Source organism: Nannobrachium achirus, assembly GCF_963921795.1.
Source record: "Nannobrachium achirus genome assembly, chromosome: 11".
Lineage (NCBI taxonomy): Eukaryota > Metazoa > Chordata > Actinopteri > Myctophiformes > Myctophidae > Nannobrachium > Nannobrachium achirus.
Window position 1 is genome coordinate 10,281,266 of NC_137820.1, and position 23,031 is coordinate 10,304,296.

A 23,031-nucleotide genomic window follows, 5' to 3' on the forward strand; every position below is an offset into this window, starting at 1 on the left:
AAAGCTATTTCAGCCGCAAAAAACGTTCTCTTTGGGTCTGGGGACACAATCCGGAGAAAATCCTGTCTAAAGATGTGATTTATTATTGGAGTGGGTGGCGCGATTTGGCCGTTAGCGCGAATACGGCCCGTGGATGGCCGAGTCTAAGTCCCGGCCAAGGATGGACGTCTAGCCCGGGGCTTCGTTGAGGCCTCCGATAAAATAATTCATTTTATTAAATATCCCGGACATGTTCGGGATAGGCACCCTGGAATACGTCGCGCCGCCTACAATGAACATTCGGTGAACATTGGGGGGGGTCTAAACTTTATTTTAAACCATTTTCAATGGAATAAATCGTCGGAGCATCTAGCGTCTCTCGTTGGTGAGCGCTGGGCGAGCCGGGACCACCCACGTTGCTCCAAGCAGCTCGGGGTAAGTAAAATAGCAAATAAAAAATTGTTTTTGATCCCGAATATCCCGAACATGTTCGGGATAGGCACTTAAAGGGTTAATGGAGAAAATTAATTCGCAAATAAATGTATATAAATTGGACTATATAACGTATCTCTTAGCAAAATAGCACGCACACATTGCGTGTCCCGATGAAGCCAGTCGATTTGACGGTCGATTTGACTTGGGACGGTCGCCCAAGTACGTGACACCAAAACTGTGGGAGGAGTAACACAGCAAAAAAAGTGTATCTAGGAGGGGATGGAAGATAGGGGTGTGCACAGTATCTGAGGAATTGAATGTAGGAGTAAGATAGATAGATAGATAGATACCTTTATTATCCCAAGGGGGAAATTCAGTTGTCCAGTTGTAGCACAGCAGTATACAGTTATTTACAAAGTTACAGAGAAGTAGGAAAAGATAGATAAGAGTAAAAAACAAGAGCAGTACAGTACCAAAAAAGAGAAGGTGCATCAATAGAGGGGGCGAATTAAATATAAGTATACATAAAGTGTCTTACAAAAAAGAGACCAAAGCAGTCAATGCTAGTTAGTGCAACAAGTATCTCACTGTCATTGTTAAACAAGACAAATACTCAGAAACTACCAACACAACCTAATAGTGCAATGTCGAAAAACAGTGCGAAAAAAAACAACAAACAGCTCAGAGCAGAAGAAACTAGGCAGCGTGTCACCGCAAGACGCACATGAGCACTCTCCCTGGAAGGTCCTTAGAGGTCAAAGTCAATACAGCAATAGTTCCAACCTAATAGTGCAAAGTAAAAAAAACAGTGCGAAAAAACAGCTCAGAGAAGAAGAAACTAGGAAGCATGTCACCGCAAGACGCACATGAGCACTCTCCTTGGAAGGTCCTTAGAGGTCAAAGTCAATACAGCAATAGTTCCGTCAGTCTAAGTTAGGAAGGAAGTCCTTTTCAGTCGTCCGTTATGTGTCTCGTTGTACAGCTTAACTTTTTCCCTGCCAGATTATTTATTTATTTATTGGGTCTGGTGCCATCAAAAAGCGGCTTACCTTTGCGACGTTATAGTAGACAGATACACTTCTTTTTTTTTTTTTTTTTTTTTTTTTTTTTTAAGTGCCTTGTCTGCGCTTTCGCAGACCAGGCAGCAGAGGGCGGCGTCATGCAAGGATTAATGTGAATTTGGCTGGTCCCGCTTCCCTTACATTGAGAGCACACTCTGGCCATTGAGCCTTCCGTGTTGAGAAAATCAACACGGAAGAGAATTGGTCTCCGTTGATGTTAATGCATAATGGATTTTTAAGACCATCCCTGATTTGATTTGATTTGATTTTATTTTATTTGAAAAGCAGTAAATACAATACAGCAATACAGCAAATAGAGGATTGCGCAGAAAAGTCGCAAGACTTATTTCTGCTGAGGTCCTCATACATCCTGCAGACGATGTGATTACAGTACACGGCGGCGCGACCCCTCATCAGCTTAAGGACATCAACAAGGTAAACGAACGAACGGCCGTATTGGCGCGGCTCACTCTCGAGAATTGGGGCGAACAGGAACGTCCAAAGCAGTATAAGAGTTAAGGGCAGCCGGTACAAAAGATTTTCCTAATCTCTCGCATCTCCGTCTTATAAGTAATGTTGGAGTGCGCGTTGGGCAGATCTTTATGCCCATACATGGTGTTCAGAAAGATGCCGGACAGACGGCAAAATTAAATTAGTATCAGTGATGTCAGCATGCACACAGATGGTTACCATAGTGGCGAAACTGTGTAGTATCAGTGATGTCAGCATGCAGATGGTCAGATGGACAGACATTCGCTAAATTAATAGTTAGATATATAAAACCGTGCACAAAAAGTAAGGAAACTTGACTTCGGTCCATTATATCTCCCTTTTAATAATACCAATTGGTATTATGTTTTATATCATTTTCATGGCAGCTCCGAACGTTTCGCGCCGGTTCGGGAAAAACACGCATCGGGTCGGGCCGAGACCCGGCACTGCACGCCGCGGCGGGGAAGGCGCGTGCCGAATCTGAAGCCGGTGGGACGAACGGTTCTCGAGATATGCGGTTTACAGACAGACTCACAGAGACCTCTCGCATTTATTGTAATATTAAGGTAGATATAATGGACGGAAGTCAAGTTTACTTACTTTTTGTTTATTTATATATATATATATATATATATATATATATATATATATATATATATATAGCCTATATATAGCCTATATATAGATATATTTCATTAACCAACAGATCAACTGCAACACCTCTTCATTAAACTAGCTAAAACACAACACCGTATCAACACTTTTGCCCAAGAGCGTCCAGCGGTTAATGTGTAACCCCTCTCTCTGTATACTTACCCAAGTTTAAGCTGAGTGGAAGGGGATACCTTCAGGAACATTGGCCTCTGATAAGGCCAGCTGGCTTGCTGGGTCATTGAACTCACAACTGGACATCTTCAGTGACCTGCTGCAGCTCAGCTGGTGGCACGTCGCTGCAAGCAGCAGTTGTTTCAAAGCATTAAAACCGTGTTAATGCTACAGCGTGCACTATTCTGCTTGTGGATTGCATCATCCTTTCTGGTACGGAGAAGACCTTTAGAGCAAATGGACTGAGGTGTGTACATCCTAGAGTCGTCCGTCAACCTGTTTTGGATGGCTACACTTGCTGTTAAAAGGTTCACATCTCAAATCAACTTTTGAACTAACCAACTTTAAGATCTACCAGATCCTGGATGACAATTTGATGGACTGTAGATGCACACCCTTTGACTATAATCTCAAAGTTTCTTATAAAATACTGTCTTATACAGTACTAAGTTCTTTATGTACAAAAACTACTGTCGTTTTTCTATGAAACTGGCCTACGGGTCTTGCTCAGTTTCCTAAATCGTATTGGATCTGGTTTCCTAGCCATGGAAGGTGGCTTAGTCAATGCTCGTAATCGGCTCCTCCATCTCAACGTTTTTGTTGATGATCATGAGCCTCGTATGGGCATCCTGGAGCTCCTCGGCAGGCTGCGTCCTCAGTGGAAGGCCCAGGACATCCAGATGAAGGCAAGTGAATTTAGAAATGTAGGGGTAAGGATTTCACGTCCTCACATTGTATAATATAGGGCATATTTTGATAATGACAGAATTGTTTCCCTCATTATTCTTAAGGGGGTTTTGTGATATTTGAGGAAAGAGCATGGGTTTCTGGTCCATCCATCTTGACAGGTGATTATATATTGTGGTCCACATGTCTGAAACAAAATAAATACATTTGTTAATAATATATCACTGGGTTGCAATGGGTGCATACACTGGATTTAATTCCTCGGGGGACAGAACATACATTAATCACATGAGCAATCAAATGGCACCTGTATATAAGCAAGATGGATGGATTTACAGGTGTTTTAACATATTTCTAGAGAGCCCATTTTCATATCAGGATGTCTCCAAATGGGATGGGATTTCCTTCCCAAACTTTCACATTCACAATAGCATTCAACGTTAGTGGGACCCATTTTTGGGTACATCCTGCATTTGCTGCATAGTCCTTTATTTAGACCCAATAAGTGCAGTAAAAGCAACGTGTACTAGGCCTATATTTCAACTAAGGACCATGTTATCACTGAAAAGTCAATCCTGATCTCTTAAAAAAGCAGTGTCGTTAAGTAACCACACTGTAATTGCTTGTCCTCTCCAATTTAGAGCACATCATCGAGAATAGTGGATACCATCTGTGTCAACTAGTAGAGTAGGCCTAATCTACTACACACTATAGAGTATTCACAATTACACCATATTATCCACACTATGGCGTGAGTGATACTAATCTTACAAAATGTAATAATTTGTACTGTTAATTCAGTGGAATATTTTAGGTTTTAGCCGTTTTCTTTGGCTTCTTTTTTTTCTTCTTTTTTTTTTACAATGAAGGATTACATTTATATGGAAACCCTTTGTGTAAAAACACCAGTGGTACTTTAACATGTATTCTATTTCAACATGGGCCATGTAAAGCCAAGGGAACTGGAAAACAACGTGGGTGGACATTTTGTTCGGGCAATCCTGGGAATTGTGTTGGCTGTATAACATCTGCTCTGTACAGGATAATCCCATTCTAGTTCCCATGTGCAAACACAAGGTCCAATCTTTCAGAGAAATAGATTTTATGTTTGTTAGGGGACAGTGCACTGGGTGGTGTGACCCCTCCATCTAGACCAGGGCTGGTTGTGTATACAAGCCATACCTACCTCTCAGCTCCCAACAGACCCCACAGTGATGCATTGTCTGAGTTTTGATGACGTTAACACATTTGTAAGACAGCTATGAGCATAGCTTTGAACATTCCGGAATAATGGAGTGAAAAACGATTAGGTAATTTTGTGAACGATATCCTTCTATAAATTATCTCTGCGTGCATGACACGTGTGAGTTGTGCGTACATAAGCTATTTAGGTGAGAAGTTAGCATTGAACTTCTGCTTTTAATCTTTTTACAGTATACACTGTGGGTGTCACACTAATAGATGGTGTTATTAATGCCTTTAAGAAAAGTGTCCAATATCTCTATTAGGCTCCCACAAGTATAGCTGCCAGAGAGATATCCTATTTGTTCTTTCAGTTGAATCACCATGGGGAGTTGTTAGGAATAGGCTAGTCCAAGGGTCTTCAACAGGGGGTCTTGGACCCCTAGGGGGTCCTCAGGGTTACTACAGGGGGTCATCCAAATCTTTGTGTGATAGAAACTTTTTCTTTTTTTTTCGCAGTGTGAGGCGTCTTTTAGATCGGCTTTAGATTTCTGCAAGTATTGAAGGTTTAAGTGACAACTTTGTTTTTTTTACAACAAGGGTTCATATTTTAGATAGTCATTAGAGAAAAGAAAAGAATAGTGTTAAAATGTTTTCATTTACTTCTTTCTATTGTTTTAGCAATTTTACTATTTTGATTACAGTGGTTGGGGGCATGCGTACAAGTGGCTAAATATGTCTTTTTAGACACAATAAGCCGGCAATTTCTTTACTACTATTTACACCAGCCCCCATAAGTCACATCTGACCATGACAGATTGCAGTGCATCTTGGGAATGGGCTTATTGTGTCTAAAAAGACATATTTAGCCACTTGCATGCATGCCCCCAACCTGGGGGCATGCATGCAAATCAAAATTGTTAACTAACCCTAACCCTAACCCTAACCCTAACCCTAACCCTATTTTTCAATAGCTAAAGTATAAAATAATTAAGGCCCCTCCACCTTGGGCCCTAGTAACTCAGTCCCACTTTCCCCCCCTTGTGACGCCCCTGCATATATCGATGATATCCTGGATCCAAGGGACGTAGCTCGACCTAGAACTAGACTTGTTACGTTTTTCTCATTTTTTTTATACAAATTGAATTAATTAAGTCTTGCAGCTAAATTAAATTGTTCAGAGCAAATTGTTACTACTTTTATCTATTGCTTGGCCATCAGTGTTGATTTCGTCACGAAAAATGTTTGTCGACTGCGGGTTTTTTTCACTGACGAAAACGAAATAAAAACGAAATAAAAACTAAGCTGTGATGACTAAAACTAAGACTAAATATATTGACAATTTCGTCAACAAAATAAAAACTAGACTAAAATGTTGGGAAGGGACTAGTGTAGAAGAGAGTCATTTTATGTTTGGTTGCTCTCAGGTGTTGCATGCTGAAAATAGCAGATCTACAAGCTCACAACGCGTCAAGCTGCGACGTGTTGTGAGCTTGTAGATTGGCTATTTTCAGCACACAACCAAGTGTAAAATCAGTCATTACGATGCCATCAAGGCCTGCCAAATACATGTTAGTTGACTAAAACTAAATGAGATTTTATTCAAAAGACTATGACTAAAACTAAATCAAAATTTGCTGTCAAAAACAACACTGTTGGCCTTGCAAATCTGGAAGACAGCAGATCTAAAGGTATGTTAGAAAAGCCATGGCATCATGTGTCCATGTGGTTACAGTGGTATGAATACTTCATCAGATGTCAGGGGGCCATGTTTGTTCACTCCAGCTCGGTATGAACATCGTGCACCACACGGGTCCCATCGGACACACAGACAAAGCCTTGGGGACAGTTGGTGAGTGAATGAGAGAATTCTGAACAACCGCTGAATGAAGACAAGTGTCTGAAGGGAACTTGTGAGCAAACAGTGGCCCCTTGTTGTGTGCTGGGGTGTACATACAAATGTAGAGATGGATTCAAGATTCCACATTTTCTATTGTTACATCTCATCTCTGTTACATCTCAACACAAGAGTAAAATTCTATATTTTAATATAATGTGTATTAGGGCATTCACGAATAGTGATTTTTAGTATTCTAATTATTCTACCTCAAAGTATTCAAATAGTCGAACATTCGACAGGACTGGCCAAACTGTTAAATATTAAGTAAGCAAGAGGCGAACATTGTGAAAATTGCCGATCTACATGTTCACAACGCCTCGCAACGCGAGGCGTTGTGAGCATGTAGATCTGCTAATATTTATCTGCGGAACTGAGTCACATTAAATGTAATATCTACAATTCCAAGTGCTTGTCAGGGTGGGGGATCCCAGTTCAAATATGTTTATTTTGGGGGTCACAGCCTAAAAAGGTTTGAGAACCCCTGGTATAGAGCATTAACAAATTCATCCACCAGGGACATTGACAGCTCATTTTTATGACTTCCTATCTAGTCAAGTTTTATAAACTATATATTTTTTAAAGAGAAAACAATAAAATAATAGTGAATATACAACTTCGGTGAACAACGTTGAATAGTGACTTTGATATTCGAATATTCTAATATTTGGTGAATGCCCTAATGTGTATAAGTATCCATTGGTGTATGTGTGTGTGCAGTCTTAATGTGCAAATTGTGTGTGGTACTGGTATGTATTTAAATGTACTGTAGGTGTGTGAGGGGTGCTACTGTCAGTATGTGCAGTAGTGTAGCCTTGTGTGTGTGTGTGTGTGTGTGTGTGTGTGCGTGCGTGCGTGCGCTCACGTGTGTGTCCAGCAGGCAGCCAGGTAAAGGCTATGGCTATAGTGTCAATCATTCATAACCTGATTACCTGGGGAGAGCTGTATTGTGAAGGTGTCGGGAATGTATGCAGGATCCAGATGCAGGGCAGAGTAGGCAAAATTCAGGGCATAAACCAAATCTTTACTTCTCCATATTTTGAAGAACGCATGCATGGTTTGGGGGTGTAATGGGTGGGAGGGGGGAAAGTTTCTTCCCATTACTGTAGAGACCATATGGGTTTGAATCGTTCACGATGCATCTGGCTTGTGCTATAACAAACACAATTTTCACAGGTGTTATGTGAAAATCTTATTTTTGTTTATTACTTTGTATATTTTATATTATATTGTGTATTGTAATATTATATGCAGAATGATTTCTGTTTAGTTTTTGAGGATTGAACATTTTCATAGGCTGGATCCTTTCTGTATAATATTTTGATGTGTTTCTGTATCTTATTTTGAAGTTATAGTCTTGTGTTTCCTGCCTTCCCTTGTAGTTGTTTCCTGTCTAGTCTCTCCTGCCAGTGATTATTGTACATTTTGTGTCACCTGTGTCCTGTTTGCCCCAGCCAATGCCTGTGTTGATTGTGCTTCAGTTCACCTGTGTCTAGTATGTCTAACCAAATGTATTTATACCTGCCTGATTATTTTGATGTTTCTTTGATGTTATGTTTCTGTAGCCCAGTTGTATTTTTCCTTTCACTTGCTTTTAGGGGCCGACATGCCGTCCATACGAGTTTAGGTGAATCTGCACATAAATGTGTGATACAGATTTACATTGATTTCATAGATAGATTTATGAACTAGTTTGACAGCACTGTCATCAGTCGGTTAGATTCGTGTTAATGTGTTTTTTAACTTTTTTTTAAAGACTTTTGACCACTTAATCACCAGTAAGACTCCCTAATCGGGAGATAAGCGACCGTCAGGTCAGGTGACGCTATATGGGACAGATCCATGTTGATGAGATGAGTGTAGACATACTGTGTAGCGATTTGCGTGATTTTAGGGCAAAAATTGTACTTACTAAACTTGACCTTTCACTTTGTACTTTTTTACCTTTAAACCGAACCTATTTGCCCAAAATAGCCGATCTTCAAGCTCTCAACGCCTCACAACGCAAGGCGTTAGGCGTTGAAAGCGTGTAGATCTGCTATTTTTGAGACACCCTGTTGAAGACCCCTGCAGTATACTGTATTGGTTTTATTGTGTTCTCAGTGGTTTCATGTGGACACATGCATTTCTTGAAATGTTTTGAAAACGACTCAGTGAATCGTCTTTGTCTATGCAAATGTTCCGCCCCAGGATGATGGATTTTGATTATCGCGATAATATCGTAAATCGCGATTTCTTTTGTCACAATAATCGTGATATGAAATTTTCATATCGTCCCATCCCTAGTTTCTGACAATAGAGGGTATGCACGTCCACTGGGACCCGCCCCCCTAATCTAGACTGAGTGGCAAAACATTGAGCAGCATGGAGCGTTGGAGTTTGGAAGTGCTTGTTACAAATCACTCAACGACCCTGCATACCACCTGTTTCTAATTTGCACATAATGCAGGAGGCAGCAGGATGTTGTGTTGTTGAAAACGAGTGCTTCCTAACTCTGACACTTGGGAAAAATAAAAACCTGCACAGAATGTCTTGAAAGAAAGTAGCTCATAACATGCCTATGGTGGATTTTTATGAAACAAAAACGTTGCAGATAGAAAGAGGATAATTTAAGCTTTCAGTACAGCCGCAATGTTGGCGAGTTAACTTTGTTTAATACAATCAGATAGGACTTTTCTGTTTGGATGTATGGGCTGTCAATGGCATAAATTAGTGTTTTCCACTCAGTAGGCGTGTTCCCACATAACTTCCAGCAACAGTGATGTCACGCGCATACCCTCTATAGCTATACTGTAGGCCTATATATTTTGGTAAAATGATACTTTGTCAACTCTTTATGCTGTAAGTGGTCTCTGTTTTTGAAGCGCTATCATTTGTTATCAGTGCAGCAAAGCTGATGGGCATCTATGTACACGTGTGTAAAGGTGAAGGCCACCTCACTCACACAACAGATGTAACTGTGTGTGTGTGTGTGTGTGTGTGTGTGTGTGTGTGTGTGTGTGTGTGTGTGTGTGTGGCTAATCTCCCAAACTGCTGGACTGATGGGTATTACATTTGCCGTGCACACAGCCAGCAAGTCGAGGAGAGTCTCCACTGCAATGTTTTCAAGTCGGCCTCACCATGGCGTGCTGTAGCGAGGCTGTAGTGCTTTACATTTTGGCCTAAATCTCGACCCTACAATAAAAAAAGTGTTTCCCCTGGAGTCCTTCGATCACTTTGATTTGGGCACTGTATTATATTGATAGTTGTGCTTTAGGACACTTTATGTATATATATTTATATATATTATTTGTTCCCTTTCTTGTTGTACCTTGCTCTTACTGTACTGTACTCTGTACTCTGTTCTTGTTTTTTCTCTTATCTTTTTCATACTTCTCTGTAACTTTGTAAATAACCTTATACTGCTGTGCTGCCTCTGGGCAACTGAGGTATCTATCTATCTATCTACACCCACTTCTGCCTTACTCGGGTGGCGGGTGTACACGGCTGACAGAGGAGCATAGTCTGCACTAACTGTCTGAGCTAAGGCTGGGCAATATATCGAAAATGTAACAATATCGAGGTATCAACATGCAAGGTATACATTATCGACGAAGACGGCTTGAAATTAGGTATGGGTGTCAAATTAATGAATAGACACACTTGAAAAATAGTGAAAATTAGAATTTTGACCCGATGCTATAAGTGTCTTTTGAATCCTTCTAAGATTTTTTGAAAAACCTATGTTTCTATGTCAGCAATCTGGCTCGCCATCGTCAAAGAAAAGGTCCTTTTCACTTAAATGTAGCTCAGTTAGTCTGCTCTTGAGAGACTACTATGTCAGTGGTTCTCAAACCTTTTCATGTGAAGGACCCCCAAAATGATATGTATTTGGCCACAGACCCCGATCTCAAAATATTTAGTTCCAGCCAGGGACCCCCCAGAAGCAAAATTTGAGTTACAAACGTTCGCTTGGAAAATACATATTCAAAGATTTGCACACATTTTCACGACTTTAAAAAAAAAATAGCAGATCTACAAGCTGTGAGCTTGTATATCTGCTATTTTTTCACCGGTTAAAGCATTCAATAATTCTAGGCCTAAATGGGTTAATCTTTCATTGCCCTGTTATCTTCCAGGTGTTCACAGAGGGCATCACCAACCAGCTGAGGGGCTGTTACGTGGGATCCCTGCAGGACCCCGGCTGTGTGCTGGTCCGTGTGTACGGGAAGATGACCGAGCTCTATGTGGACCGGGACAAGGAGGTGGAGATGTTCCAGGTGTTCCACGCTCACGGCTGTGGCCCCCAGATCTACTGCAGCTTTGAGAACGGCATCTGCTACGAGTTTGTGAGGGGAGCCGTGCTGGACGATCAACTGCTCCGACAGCCCTCCATCTACAGGTCTCTGTCACAGGCTTTGATGTTTCATAAAAAAGGGGTTAAATATTAAGGGCCTCTTTTATTGAGGGGTAGTGTCAGTATGTGTCTTTTCATGCACAAACGTCAAGGTGATTTATTCTCCGCATAATCTTGCACATACCCGTAATTGCCGGACTATAAGCCGCAGCTTTTTTTTACAGCTAACGGCCACCAGGGGCGCTCTAGCAGGAAGCAGGAAGGACACATGCGGCTTATAGTCAGGTGCGGCTTATATATGTAAACATTCGTTTTTTGTTCTAAATGTAGCAGGTGCGGCTTATAATCAGGTGCGGCTTATAGTCCAGCAATTACGGTATTCTTCCCCAAAATGTCTTGCACTACAATGAAGAAGATTATGATGAGGGTAATAATAATAATGATCATAGTTATTATTATTTTTTATTATTATTACCCATATTGACACTCAAGGCTTGCCACCTGCCCCCGGTAGGTAAATAAAACCTTAGGGCAAGTGGAGTTTACTTTCAGATTGCCCGACCGGGCAAGTGCTTGTTTGTGCGGGGACGCAACCGTCTATAAACACAACACCAGAAATAATGTGCTGTTTTCACTGTTGCTGCACTTAAAAATATAAAATAGGTGTGAACCCATAGTCATATTCAGTCATAGCTATGTAGGAATTTGGATTAAAAATTAGGTATGACATTGTTTAATCGCACAGCCCCTGGAAGTAACACGAAATACTGTAAGTGTTACATTGAACAGTAATTCAAGTTTGACCCACAGCATCATTTTATAATGGACGATTCGATTTACTTTTCGGGCAAGTGGGCTTGACCTTTGGGCAAGTAGAACATGACCTATACTTGCCCAATGGGCAAGTGCCTCTGAGACCTTAGTGTCTAGCCTAGTAAACTGACTCCTCCCATCAACCCCTGTTATTATTATTAGTAGTAGTAGTAGTAGTAAATTATGTACTGTATTTGTAATGTACTGAGTTCATGAATAATTTAAGAATGTTTTTAGGATTTTCGAAAATGGCTTTCATCTATGTGTGCGCACGCACAGTTGTGCATGTCAACATCTACTTTGAAGACAAGCTGTGTGTGTGTGTGTGTGTGTGTGTGTGTGCGTGCGTGCGTGCGTGCGTGCGTGCGTGCGTGCGTGCGTGCGTGCGTGCCCATGTGTGCGTGCATTGTGCACATGTGCTTGTGAGGATGTGGATATCTTCAATTCATATACCCAAGTCCATATGCATAGCAGACTGTTACTTAGGCATTTCAACAGTATCACTGCTGACTCCAGTCCTGACCTGAGTCGTGTTTCATATTGAGCAATGTTGTTTGGCCATGGCTCCTCCTGTTCCATCTATCACTCCTACTGATAACACCACAGCATCACTATTCTACTTACTGGACACTAGGATGCAACGCAGGCAGCGAGGGCCAAACTCCAGGGCCACGATACACATTGATCACCCTGCTCTGTGTCATACTCTATAGCAGGGAAACCCCAGCCAGCTTAATGTCGCCCCTGAGACTTCTAGGAGGAACAACTCTCAAGCAGGGGTGTCGCACAAAATTCTGGGCCCTGGGTACAATTAAGGTTTCACTGCGGGCCCCCGCACAATTATTTTGTGCTTTAAAGGTGATACACCATGAAATTTCACTTTTCCTATTTTAAAACCTTTTTTTGGGGTCCCACTAGCACCTTCTATCCTCACAAAGTCCCATTTCTGACCGTTGTGTCTTTCTCTGGTTTTGAGAAGGCTAAGGTTAAAAGTATCCCACGGGTTCTCAAAACAGACTATCCAGATTTGCTGCCGATTGTGACGTCATCATAATTTTTTTTTTTTTTAATCATATTTTTTCAAAAAGATTTTGGGGGGGGGGGGGGGGGGGTGGCGCAGTTCAGGCCAAAGGTGGTACTGCAGCTGAAATGCTCTGAGAGCCATTCAAAAATGAGAGAGGCTCTCTATTCAGGAGTGGTAATTTAGCCTCAAACCTTTTGAAAAACGTTTTTGGGACATAAACAATATGACATAAATACTTTTTAAATGCATGGTGTATCACCTTTAACTATTGAAAAATCGTGAAAACTTTGAATATTTCAAATCTTTCTAAGGTTTTTTGAAAACCTTTGTTTCTATGTCAGTGGTGCTCAGAGTTTTTCATGTGAAGGACCCCCAAAATTATATCTATTTGGCCACAGACCCCCATCTCAAAATATTTAGTTCCAGGGACCCACCAGAAGCAAAATTTGAGTTACAAATGTTCGCTTAAAAAATACACACATACATATATTCAAAGATTTTCACACATTTTCACAGCTTTTCAAAAATAGCAGATCTACAAGCTCGCTGTGAGCTTGTATATCTGCTATTTTTCAATAGCTAAAGTATAAAATAATTCCAGGCCCCTCCACCTTGGGCCCTAGTAACTCTGTCCCACTTTTCCCCCCTCATGTGACGCCTCTGCTCTCAAGCAGTCAAAAGGTCACGGCTGAAATGGTGTCCATTTTGAATGGGTGAACAAGATAAGAGTGCTAAATGGAAAGGGAGTCATGTTTCTTGTCTGATAGTGTTTGTTTTGCAACAGAAGCATGGTAACGTTCTCATCTGGGAACGTGTTCTTTTCCTGCAGATTGATTGCCATGGAGATGGGCAGAGTGCACTCCATCCGGCCTGAAAATGGTTCGACAGCTGAACCTTTGCTCTGGACCAAAATGTCCCATTTTCTTATGCTGATCCAGAACAGTGTCAGCAATGGAACAGTGGAGCAAAGGTGAGCAGAAAAGTATAATCCTGTCTAATGGCTTGAATGTATTGCTTAACCTTTCTCCCATGGGAGTCAGCCTTTTCCTGACACAATTAACACAATTAAATCCTGACACAATTAAATCACTCCAGTACAACCACTTCTACTGTTGACTACCGGACAGACCATCCTGCACAGATGATGTTCATCTGACTTGCTCAATGGCGTGTCACGTGTTCACGTTTCTTGCCTAAATTCCCAGCTGCTTGGAGGATTGTGGAGGAATTTTGATCAATCAATAATCAATAAGGAAATGAGGAGACAAGACAATGTATTCATAGGCGAAAATCCCGGGGGTGACAAGGGGTTTTCGTCACCTTCCAGGTCCAATTTCGTCCCCTCATTCACTTCCAGAAGACCCCCCCGTCCCCCCCAGTCAGGGACCCCCAAGCCAAACTTTTAGGGGTCTGAATTCTGAAAATCACGCACTAAACGCGAGCGATATGTTTAAGCCCCCCCCCCCCCCCCCCCCCCCCCCCCCCCCCCCCCCATCTAAAATCCCCAAATGGTTCGGTCCAGTGCCCTCAGTAAATAGCAACGCCCATTTCTCTGAAGTCTGAACTCCACAGCTGTAGGCGTGATGACGTCATAATATGGCGACTTGTTATGGCTGTGTCTGTGACTAGAGAACTGACTGGTTCACTGGTTTCAATTTAATTACTTGTTTCTGGATCTGGACAATGACATTTGATGCTATGTACGTTTATTGGAATTAAATGGATACCGACCTCACGACCTGGCTGTCCCAAGTTGCTACAGAACTAGAAGTTAGAACTATGTATGTACATTTCGGAAGGACCAAGTTGACCACAACAAGCAACAATGGTAAGTTTCTGATGAAGTGTGTTTTCATGTAAGCTTTGGTTGTGTTGGTTATTGCAGTAGTGATAACTTGATAAGTAAATAAATAATACATCATAAAACCGTTAATGCCCGTATCTGAAGGAAAATGAGGGGGGAAAACCGCCCGAAAACCGATCTCTGCACGCAAAAAACCCTAAATCGGGCGCGCTTTGCGCGCGCACGCACGGACGGACGGACGGACGTGCGCGCGCAGAGAGGCTGCAACAAAGCAGAAAGCCTGAAAGCCAGAAAGTCTTTACGGTGCACGGCTCAGTAATATCATGAAACAGTGAAGAAGTTGCCAGCACACAAGGAATCTCCTTTTCACATGTTTATTTACCTCTCTGGACCGAGGACAACGGACATAGGTTTCGACCCGTCGGTCTTCCTCAGCGTTAGATGACAGGAAGTGAAGTATGAATAGGATGTGTTACAATCAAATGTGATTTGAAACAGGTGACATTTATCACCCTGAAAGTTAACAATGAAGTCATATAAATTATTTTAAGGTACCAAGACAGGGCAAATTCCTTGTGAAATAGTAATACAGTAATAAGATAATATACTAGTAAGACGCCTCCATCTGGCCAGTGATGTATATCGGACCAGTTACCCATATATGGAGATCCATGTACTGTATATAGTACATCCCTTTTATGCCCATACATGGAGATCCCTGTCTGAACCCGCCGCACAGATATGGGCTGTCTTCCTCCATATATTTTACATACAGTAGGTGATGTCACCTGTGATGTCACAGTGATGTGTCAAGGAAACCAACCCATAGACTGTAAAAATGTGTACACACACAGAGACAAGCTGTGACATTTCTCATAAACTGCGACCTTCGGTCGCAAAAACATTCCATGCTACTTTTTAGGATCACAAAGAGTCAACTCTATACAAAAAAAAAAAAAAAAACCTCGGTTCGAAGTGAAGCGGTGAATTTTTATTCTATGTGTTCTAGAGCTATGAAATCTGTGTTCTAGATCTATACATTCTGTGTTCGAGATACTTTCTATGTGCTTTAGTTCTATATTTTTATGAATTCTGAATGAATGAATGATTTTGTCTGGAGGGCCAAATTGGCATGTGAAGCTTAATTGACCAATCCTCAATTGGTCAAGCATGCACGGGACATGTACGGGACAGACAAAATTGACCAATCAGATGGCCCACATGTACGTGACATGTACGGGACAGACAAAATTGACCAATCAGATGGCCCACATGTACGTGACATGTACGGGACAGACAAAATTGACCAATCAGATGGCCCACATGTACGGGACAGACAAAGCCACACTTTGGAAGCGGCTTTCACCGCTTCAAAAGGCGGCCACTGAGGGCCTAAGGTGCCTGAAAGGTTGGTAAACCTGACAACCCAGTTCTCAAATACATTAATGATTCCAAAAATAGTAAGTAGTAGTGATAATATAAAGGAGAGTTGTTGAGTTGGTGCTCTCTGACACAGTCCACTGGCACCTCTGGCTCCATGGAGTGAGGTTACCACCACTCTCTCCCATTGGCCGTCTGAAGTGGTGGTGCTCTGTGGCAATGACATTGTTATCTCAGACAGAGGGAGTTCAGGAGGTGAAAGGTTCAGAGGGGTCTCCCCCAGACACTACAAAGAGAGAGAAGCAGAGAGCCGCTAAGCTTCCTGCAGAGCTCTCCCTTATCAGTCAAACGTTCAGCCTTGTTTACGTTCGCTGGCCCAAGGGGTCGGAAGTCCACGCGAAAAAAGAGAGAACTGGGTCTGCTTTTGTGCGACTGTGGTTGTCCATTTGAGTTTTGCAAGCGAGAGGGCAAGGCAATTAGCGCTTGAGTGGGTCATCCATAACAGAGAGAGGGGGACAGTTTCTTTTTTTATTAGATAAGATGTCGTTTTAGCTTACAGCATTCCCAGAGACAAAAGCTTCTGAGGGATCTAAGGTTGTGTCTGATGTTGACAAGACACAGACAGCACACATTTTCTCCCTGCATACCAGTGATTTCCTATATGCTCATGTATTGTTGCACACGTGACAAAATGAGACATCCATTTTGATGTGCTTTATTTAGTCAGACCTTGATAACGTTTTACTTTCACAAACAAATAATAACATTGCTGAAGATAGAATAAACAATATCTGAGAACGATATTAAGAGTGAAAGAGTTTTCTTTCAAGTATTCCATAATAAATGGCTATTTGTATGGAACATAATATAGTCCAATGGATTTTGTAAATGAAACTATTTAATATAGTATAAATACCTTGACAAAGCACGGCCCAATTTGAGAATTGTAATCAATTTGAGAATAGATTGTAAAGGAATATCACAGATTTCAGCAGTGGTTCTCAACTCTGTCTTATGCAAAGCGTTGTGAGCTTACCTGGCTGGTTTCGGCATGCAGCACCATCATTCTAAGTATATTCTGTTTTCTATTCAACCAACTCTTATCATATCGACCCAGACAGCTGCAGGTTTTCTATTACATCAAGTAGTTAAGCAATTTCAACTTGGCATCCCTATTTTGTGCATGTCATTATAGGGGGTTGGGGGATATTATGTTGATCGGCTATTTTGTCATAAGTTGTACAGTATGACGAAGTATCTAGGACCAGGGACGTGCTGGCCATTGGGAAAAGCGGGACAACTCCCGAACGGCCGGTTCATTCCCGGCCGGTCCAGGCCGGCCATTAGGAAAAAAATTTAAATAAAATGTTCCTTCGTTCCATTTTGGGGGCTAGGCGGCCAACAAAGTAAATTGTCACTGTCGGGCAGAAACCTTGTATCTCCAAGTTTCAAATTTGTACATTTTTTCGCAAAGCACTGCTTCATCATACAAGGCCGTCGCACAAAAGTAGTGAAAACAGCAGATCTAAGCACACAACGCCTCGCGGTGCGAGGCGTTGTGTGCTTGTAGATCGGCTGTTTTCACTATTTTAAATCATTTTTAAAATGATAAATACAAAACAAACGGCTTTGGACGTACAAGGTTTCCACCCGACAACGACGAAATATAACTCATGTACAGTTTGGCCCACTGGCTTGTTACTTGTCATGATCTGAAATGGCAAATCTTTGAGTAGCAGCAGCGCTATAGAGAGAGATCTCTCTCTATAGCGCGCAATGAGGGCCTCTCCAACTCTTTTTCCCGGGCTGAATCAGGGGCCCAGCACGTCCCTGTCGCCTGATTATGGATCCCACTGGGAAAGATGGATGGAAACGGCATAGAGCGCTCGTTTTCAGTTATTGTCCACGACATTGCAAGCGGCGCGAAGGCCAGCGGACCTTGGTCCTGCTCTTCGCGCCCGAGCGCCGCAGGCGCGAGTGCCCGTGAAGAGCGGGTTACGAAGCCGTGGTGAATACGGCCTGGGCAAGCGCACGATAAACGCAATGATAATTGGGTTTTGGTGCACCTCGCGCGGTCCAAGTGACTACAACGGAGCGCTCCCTACGTCCGGTTCAGCCAATCACAAGCTTCAAAAATGAGTCCGGGGCGTGTTTATCCATCTTTCCCAGTGGGATCCATAATCACACGTCCCTGTCTAGGACTCATGTTGTTAATTGTGTTCACCCGAGGTTTAGTTATTGCTCTAACAGAGAGAGCAAAGAGCACCACAGTAATCCGGGTTCTCAGATGAAGCACTGTGTAATGGCTGTTATAAATCATTGTTCAATCACATCACGTGGCCAATGCAGCCGGATGGCCGTGTGTAAATATGTCATTACCTACAGCAGTGGTTCTCAACCTGTGGGTCGGGACCCTCAGGATGGTCTCCAATTTAATATTTTGGGGGGTCCCCAGATTGTTAACTTAATGTGCAACATTGTTTTCTCTCTCAACAGTAAACAAACCAACATAAAGTTTAAGTGTATAGAGGGTATCTGCACGTTTCTTAAGTGACAATTTAAGGACTTTTTAATACATCTAAAGTGACAAATTATTCATTGGCAAAATTGTCAAATATTAGAGGCAGAAATTGTGAGAAGAGCCGATCTACATGCTCACGACGTGAGCATGTAGATCATGCTATTTTCACAATAGAACTGTGTTATACAAAATGTAATGCCTCAACTCTTAGTGCTCATCAGGTGGGGTGGTCCCCAGTTAAAATATGATTATTTTAGGGGTTGCGGCTGGCTCATGCTGTGCATCAAGGACACCTGCACCACTTTCAATAGACCAATAGATGGTGCTATGCTTAGGCATTTGTATGGCTGAGTGAGCAAACCATCCACTGATCCTCTCAGTACCAATCTCCCAACACATGCTGACAGCAGAAGTGAATGCAACAATGTGCAGAATGAATATACTACATATTGAGAAAGGTCAGTATAGTTTACAGGGTTCCCACGGCCATGAAATTCCTGGGAAATATTTTGAAATTAGAAAAATATTTTTCCAGTACTGGAAAAGTTTGGGAATTGATCAAGGGTCCTGGAAGGTCCTGGAAAAAATGGCTATGCATTGTCTTTGGTTATTGATTTTGTTAATACCTCTGAAATGAAAAATTCAACATTGGCCAAATTGTGAAATATTAGAGGCAGAAATTGTGAAAATAGCAGATCTACATGCTCACGTTGCGAGGCGTTGTGAGCATGTAGATCGGCTATTTTCACAATAAAACCGTGTTTTACTAAATTCCTCTACTCTTAGTGCTCGTCAGGGTGCCGTTCAAATATGTTATTATTTTTGGGGGTCACGGGCGGCCTGAAAAGGTTGAGAACCACTGGCATACACTACCTCTCTTTAGGCATTGCGCATAGGAGTAAGCGACTCGTTATTGAGCTGAATTATTGTTATATAGTCCTGGAAATCGGGTTAAATATTCTGGAAAAGTTTTGGAAAAGTTTTGGAAATTAATTGGTAAAAATGTGTGGGAAGTGGGAACCCTGAGTTTAGCACAAGACAAGATAAGACCACAAGCTTCACCATTAAAAGGCAGCTGTCTATTCTCCCATGTATTTGTTTGAAAGGATACATACACTGTATTAACCAACCTGGCATCTCTTATTTTTGGCATGGCAATACTGTATGTGAACATTTTCAGAAAGTTCCCTTTTTTATCTAAAGCAGGGGTCTTCAACGTTTTCAGGCCAAGGACCCCTTAGTTGAGAGAGAGATGAAGCAGGGACCCCCACAACCTGTTCATAGATTCCATATACCGGTAGTTTCATTGTTTGACAGCAGGATCATCAATGTATTTGGATTCATGTTACCTTTTACTATGTACTTAGTCTGCTCTTTTTCCCTTCTACACCAAAGCTCTTAGCCCAAAATAGCCGATCTACAAGCTGCGAGGCGTTGTTAGCTTGTAGATCTGCTATTGTTGGCTAAAGTTATCTGAATATGGATGCTAGGGTTCTATTGGTTCATATAAAAAAGTGGAAAAAAACAAGTTTCTATCACACAAATATTTGGAGGACCCCCTGTAGTAACTCTGAGGACCCCCTACGGGGCCCGGACCCCCTGTTGAAGACCCTTGATCTAAAGACTGTGATATTATAGATCTTTGACATTCACCACGCAACATAACTTCACATCAAGTATAAAATGGGGTGGTTAACTCTGTAATCAACACAAAGGATTTTATAGTGTTTTGTGCGTGCGTGTGCACGTGCACACTCATGATGTATCAATACTCTTGTGTGGATTGTGGTGAATAAGCCGATAATGTTTTAAACATGCCATCAGAGACACTTTTGTACTTGGGAATGTGTGAGTGGCTTCTGAGTTGAATGCGTTCTTCAGAGGAAATAGAAAGAAAGAAAGAAAGAAAGAAAGAAAGATAGAAAGGAAGGAGCAAGAGATGGAGAGAGGGGGGGGGGGCAGGAAGAGGCTGCACCTGCAGAGGAGGTCCTCGAGTCGCCCGCTGAGCGGAGAGAGAGAGAGAGAGAGAGAGAGAGAGAGAGAGAGAGAGAGAGAGAGAGATGAGGGAGAAAAGCTCCAGCAGCTGTGAGAGCGTAAGAGGTGTTCAGAAAAAAAAAGAGGAGAAAAAGCGAGGGAGCGCGACCTCCTCCTCTCCACCGACCCCCCATGGTGTTCTCCCGTTTGCACTCTGACAAATCACACACAAAAGTGTGTGTGTGTGTGTGTGTGTGTGTGTGTGTGTGTGTGTGTGTGTGTGTGTGTGTGTGTGTGTGTGTGTGTGTGTGTGTGTGTGTGTGTGTGTGTGTGTGTGTGTGTGTGTGTGTGTGTGTGTGTGTGTGTGTGTGTGTGTGCGTGCGTGCGTGCGTGCGTGCGTGCGTGCGTGCGTGCGTGCGTGCGTGTGTGTGTGCGTGCGAGAGGGTTGCTGGTGCTTGAAAACATATGTAAATAAGGTGCATTTATTATGAATCGCCAAAGAGGAGGAAATTCCACAAATTACATTGGTTAAGAAGAGCGAGATATGTGACTAGGAAGATATGGCGCTCCAGCACCTTCGCTCTGAAAAGGAGAGAGCAAAGACAGATAGAGAGATTACATGCAGTATCAAGGAGGGGAGAGGAAAATATATTTTGTTACTAGAGGCAGGAATTCTAAGAGGGACATTTTAGATGCAAATTCAATTATAACCCAACCCTAACCCACAATATTCGGCGATGCACTTTAACATTTCAATACGTTTACAATTAATCCTAAAGAAATTTTGTTTTTACGGAAGACATTAAACACAATTCTGATGTAGATTTACACATTGCTGGAAATAACACAAAAACAAACCTGCACGCGTACATATACTGTCTGTCTATCCACACGCACCCTGGGGCATTCACGAAATATTCGAATATTCGAATATCAAAGTCACTATTCGACGTTGTTCACCAAAGTCGAATATTCGCTTTTTTTGTTTTGTCAATGCCCCTGGCTGGTGGATGAATTTGTTAATGCTCTATACCAGGGCTTCTCAAACCTTTTTAGGCCGTGACCCCCAAAATTAACATATTTGAACTGGGGACCCCCACCCTGACAGACACTTGGAATTGTAGGTATTACATTTAATGTGACTCGGTTCCACAGATAAATATTGTGAAAATAGCAGATCTACATGCTTGTGAGCATGTAGATCTGCTATTTTCACAATGTTTGCCTCTTGCTTACTTAATATTTGACAGTTTGGCCAGCCCTGTCGAATATTCGACTATTCGAATACTTTGAGGTCGAATAATTCGAATACTAAAAATCACTATTCGTGAATGCCCTAACGCACCCATTCATCCACCGGATACACTCCTAAAAAGGTTTACAGTGTATAATAGAAGAAAATACTGGGATTTGGGAATGTGTCTGGGGCTGAGGAGGAAACAGGATGACTAGAGTAGGAGACACAAGAGCCTGTATCATCACTGTAAACAAGGTTCTGTGTCTCTGCTTTTATTGTGCGCTCCTGACAGACCTCTCTAAATTATGTCGACAAGTGTGTATAATACCACCGTGTCTGTTTGTTCTCCATTGGGTAAATAGGTAGAGCAGTGTTTAAATTAGCCTCTTTGCTCGCCGTTGCTATTGAACAGGAAACATGAAAATTAATTATGCTTGTGCAGCGGTTCTCCCAGGTGCATTTCACTGCTCATGTCCGTGACATTAGGACCCTCTGTGACCGATGGAGTTATCAACAGAGCGAAAACAAGGCATGTAAACTCTTCAGCCAGGCTGGCTACAAATACTTAGCTTATTTACTGAAAAGTACAGTGCAGAGTTCATGGCTTGAGTTCATCTCAACACATTGGCTACAAAAACGTCTTCCGTCTCGAATGAAATAGAATAGCACAAGGACAGGGTGGGACAGGACAGAATAAAACTGAATATAACAGCATATTACAGAATAGAATATGACAAAATAGAAAAGAGAAGAATAGAAAATAAGAGATACAGTAACATACTGTAATATAACATAATATAATACAGTGAAATAGACTATATCACAACATAATAGTAACATAGAATAGAGCAAAAGAATAGGACACAATAGAATAAATCATGACAGAATGGAATGAAACGGAACGGATTGGAACAGAATTTCATGGAATTCAACAGAACATATCATTTAAAATAGAGTAGAACATGACATAATAGAATCGATTACTGAAAGAAAGAAAGAGAAAGACAGACAAACAGACAAACAGATAGACAGACAGACAGACAGAGACATCACTTGCCAAACAATTCACATACAGTATTTAACATATTTATCAGAATTCAATAGAAGAGAAGCAAATCAAGCAAAACGAGGGATCGTAACTATAGAAATGTTGGTAGCATGCTGTAGAGCAGGGGTGGGCAATTATTTTTTTCCATGGGGCCACATGAACAACAGAAAATATTGTGGAGGTCCAGGTCAAAAAGCAGTGCTCCCCGCAAGATGTGCTCCCCGCAAACTAAACGCACGGCTTTACCTCCGACTTCAGTAAATAAATACTCAATTTTATGTTGAAAACCCGGCATTCGGCATCGACTTTAGCCACTTTAGCCATTTTTGATGGGTA

At 41.9% G+C, this 23,031-nt stretch overlaps 1 protein-coding gene across 1 annotated transcript in view; it reads left to right on the top strand.

Moving 5' to 3' along the window:
- The first annotated feature begins 2,866 nt into the window (after positions 1-2,866).
- Positions 2,867-23,031, top strand: part of LOC308294891 (ethanolamine kinase 1) — a 43,598-nt gene continuing 23,433 nt past the window's right edge. The window contains exons 1-3 of the mRNA XM_080737806.1: positions 2,867-3,478; positions 10,677-10,939; positions 13,561-13,701. Coding sequence (XP_080593932.1) covers positions 3,338-3,478; positions 10,677-10,939; positions 13,561-13,701 — 545 coding nt within the window. The 5' untranslated portion in view covers positions 2,867-3,337. The remainder of the gene's footprint in view (positions 3,479-10,676; positions 10,940-13,560; positions 13,702-23,031) is intronic.